The sequence below is a fragment of the Poecilia latipinna genome, unplaced genomic scaffold (assembly GCF_001443285.1).
Source record: "Poecilia latipinna isolate Pla-1442-1.1 unplaced genomic scaffold, P_latipinna-1.0 Scaffold5684, whole genome shotgun sequence".
NCBI lineage: Eukaryota > Metazoa > Chordata > Actinopteri > Cyprinodontiformes > Poeciliidae > Poecilia > Poecilia latipinna.
This window is the reverse complement of record NW_015118300.1, coordinates 7,493-9,038: the sequence shown is the minus strand read 5'-3', so window position 1 is coordinate 9,038 and position 1,546 is coordinate 7,493. Positions and strand designations below refer to the sequence as shown.

The window sequence follows — 1,546 nt, the reverse complement described above, 5'->3', positions numbered from 1 at the left end:
CTATTTCTCAAACTAAACATTTAGTTTGAGAAATAGACTAAAAGGTAAATATTTATATTTAGGTTGCTAGTTAAACATTTGTCTAGTCACTATGTGCAAACTGGCTTGCCGATAAACGGAAGTGGAATATCAAAATAAAAGCTGGGTTTCGCAGAACTCTGACATTATTATTGCAGAAATGACATGGTGAAAATATGACTTTCAAAAATGAATATCTCCATTATTTTCACTATTGCATGCAAAATAAATTAACCTGCTGTTAATTTTTTAAACAGAGGCCCTTGTTTGGCGCCCGTTCCAGCGTGGCGCCCCAATGCATCACATAAAATGCATTCCCACTTTTTGCAGACGAGTCATGTGATTCGCTGTTATTTCCAGGTCTCACTCTCGTTCTGAGGAGGAAGTTTTCAGCCTCTCAGTTCTGGGACGACTGCAGGAAGTACAACGTGACGGCGATCCAGTACATTGGCGAGACGATGCGTTACCTCTGCAACATGCCAAAGGTGAGAAATCCACGTGCGGTTTTCCTTCCACATCGTTTTCTGTACATTTGCAGTTTCAATCTGTTTTTTTTTTTTTTTTTTGCAGAAAGAAAACGAGAAGAACCACAAAGTTCGAATCGCCATCGGGAACGGAGTCCGAAGCGACGTGTGGAGCGAGTTCCTGAATCGATTTGGCGACATTAAGGTCAGAGAGTTGTACGCTGCCACTGAGGGAAACATCGGCTTTATCAATTACACGTCCAAGATCGGAGCGGTGGGACGCATTAACTTTCTGCAGCAGGTAGGAGACGCTCCCTCTAAAGTCATTTCAAATATAGAAAATGGATAATTGAAAAACGTGTTAAAATGAGCTGCATTTTTTTAAGTGAATTTTGAAAAGATTCTTTCTAATTTATCTTATTTTCCAATTCATAAAATTATGAATTTTATTAATTGGAATTATGAATAATTGGGAAATTATTCATAATCTTTATATTTCATGACATTTTGTCATGTTAAAACATTTTCAAAACCATTTAGTTTTTTATTCACCTTAAAGCCATGGAGGTTTCTGGTTCAGGAAATGAGAAGATGTTAAAGGTGTAAGAAAACAGTATGAATGCAGTTTTTTCTATTTTACCTGGAAATATTTTACTAAAGAACCAAATTTTACATGTCAAAGGTTTTATTCCTGCTTGATCAAACATTTGATGCTAATTTAATTTGATTTGAAGAAACTGGGATGTCCAATTGAGCGCTACAGTCGTCAAGGTTTCCTGAATTTCACTTTAACGCTTTAATGTTCTGTGTTTTGATCTGTCATCAAACGTGAAGCTGCTCCCATCAGCATCGGCTTCACGCATTAAACAAGGATCAGAGATGATCAGAGGATATGAAGAGTTTCTGTTTCACGCTCAGACGCTGATGAGACGTTTGCTCTTTCCTCCCAGATTTTCTTTCCTTACACTTTGATCAAGTTTGACATCGAGAAGGAGGAGCCGGTCAGAAACTCGGAGGGTCTGTGCATCAAAGCAGAAACCGGTGAGTGATGAGCAGCTGGATTT

General features: G+C 38.2%; 1 protein-coding gene across 1 annotated transcript in view; it reads left to right on the top strand.

The window, feature by feature from the left end:
* Positions 1–348: 348 nt before the first annotated feature.
* The window catches only part of LOC106943678 (very long-chain acyl-CoA synthetase-like), a gene marked incomplete at its 5' end in the record, with an annotated part of 8,475 nt that continues 7,277 nt past the window's right edge, over positions 349–1,546 (top strand). Inside the window, 3 exons of the mRNA XM_015026988.1 lie at positions 349–503; positions 589–783; positions 1,433–1,523. Of these exons, the coding sequence (XP_014882474.1) occupies positions 349–503; positions 589–783; positions 1,433–1,523 (441 nt within the window). The remainder of the gene's footprint in view (positions 504–588; positions 784–1,432; positions 1,524–1,546) is intronic.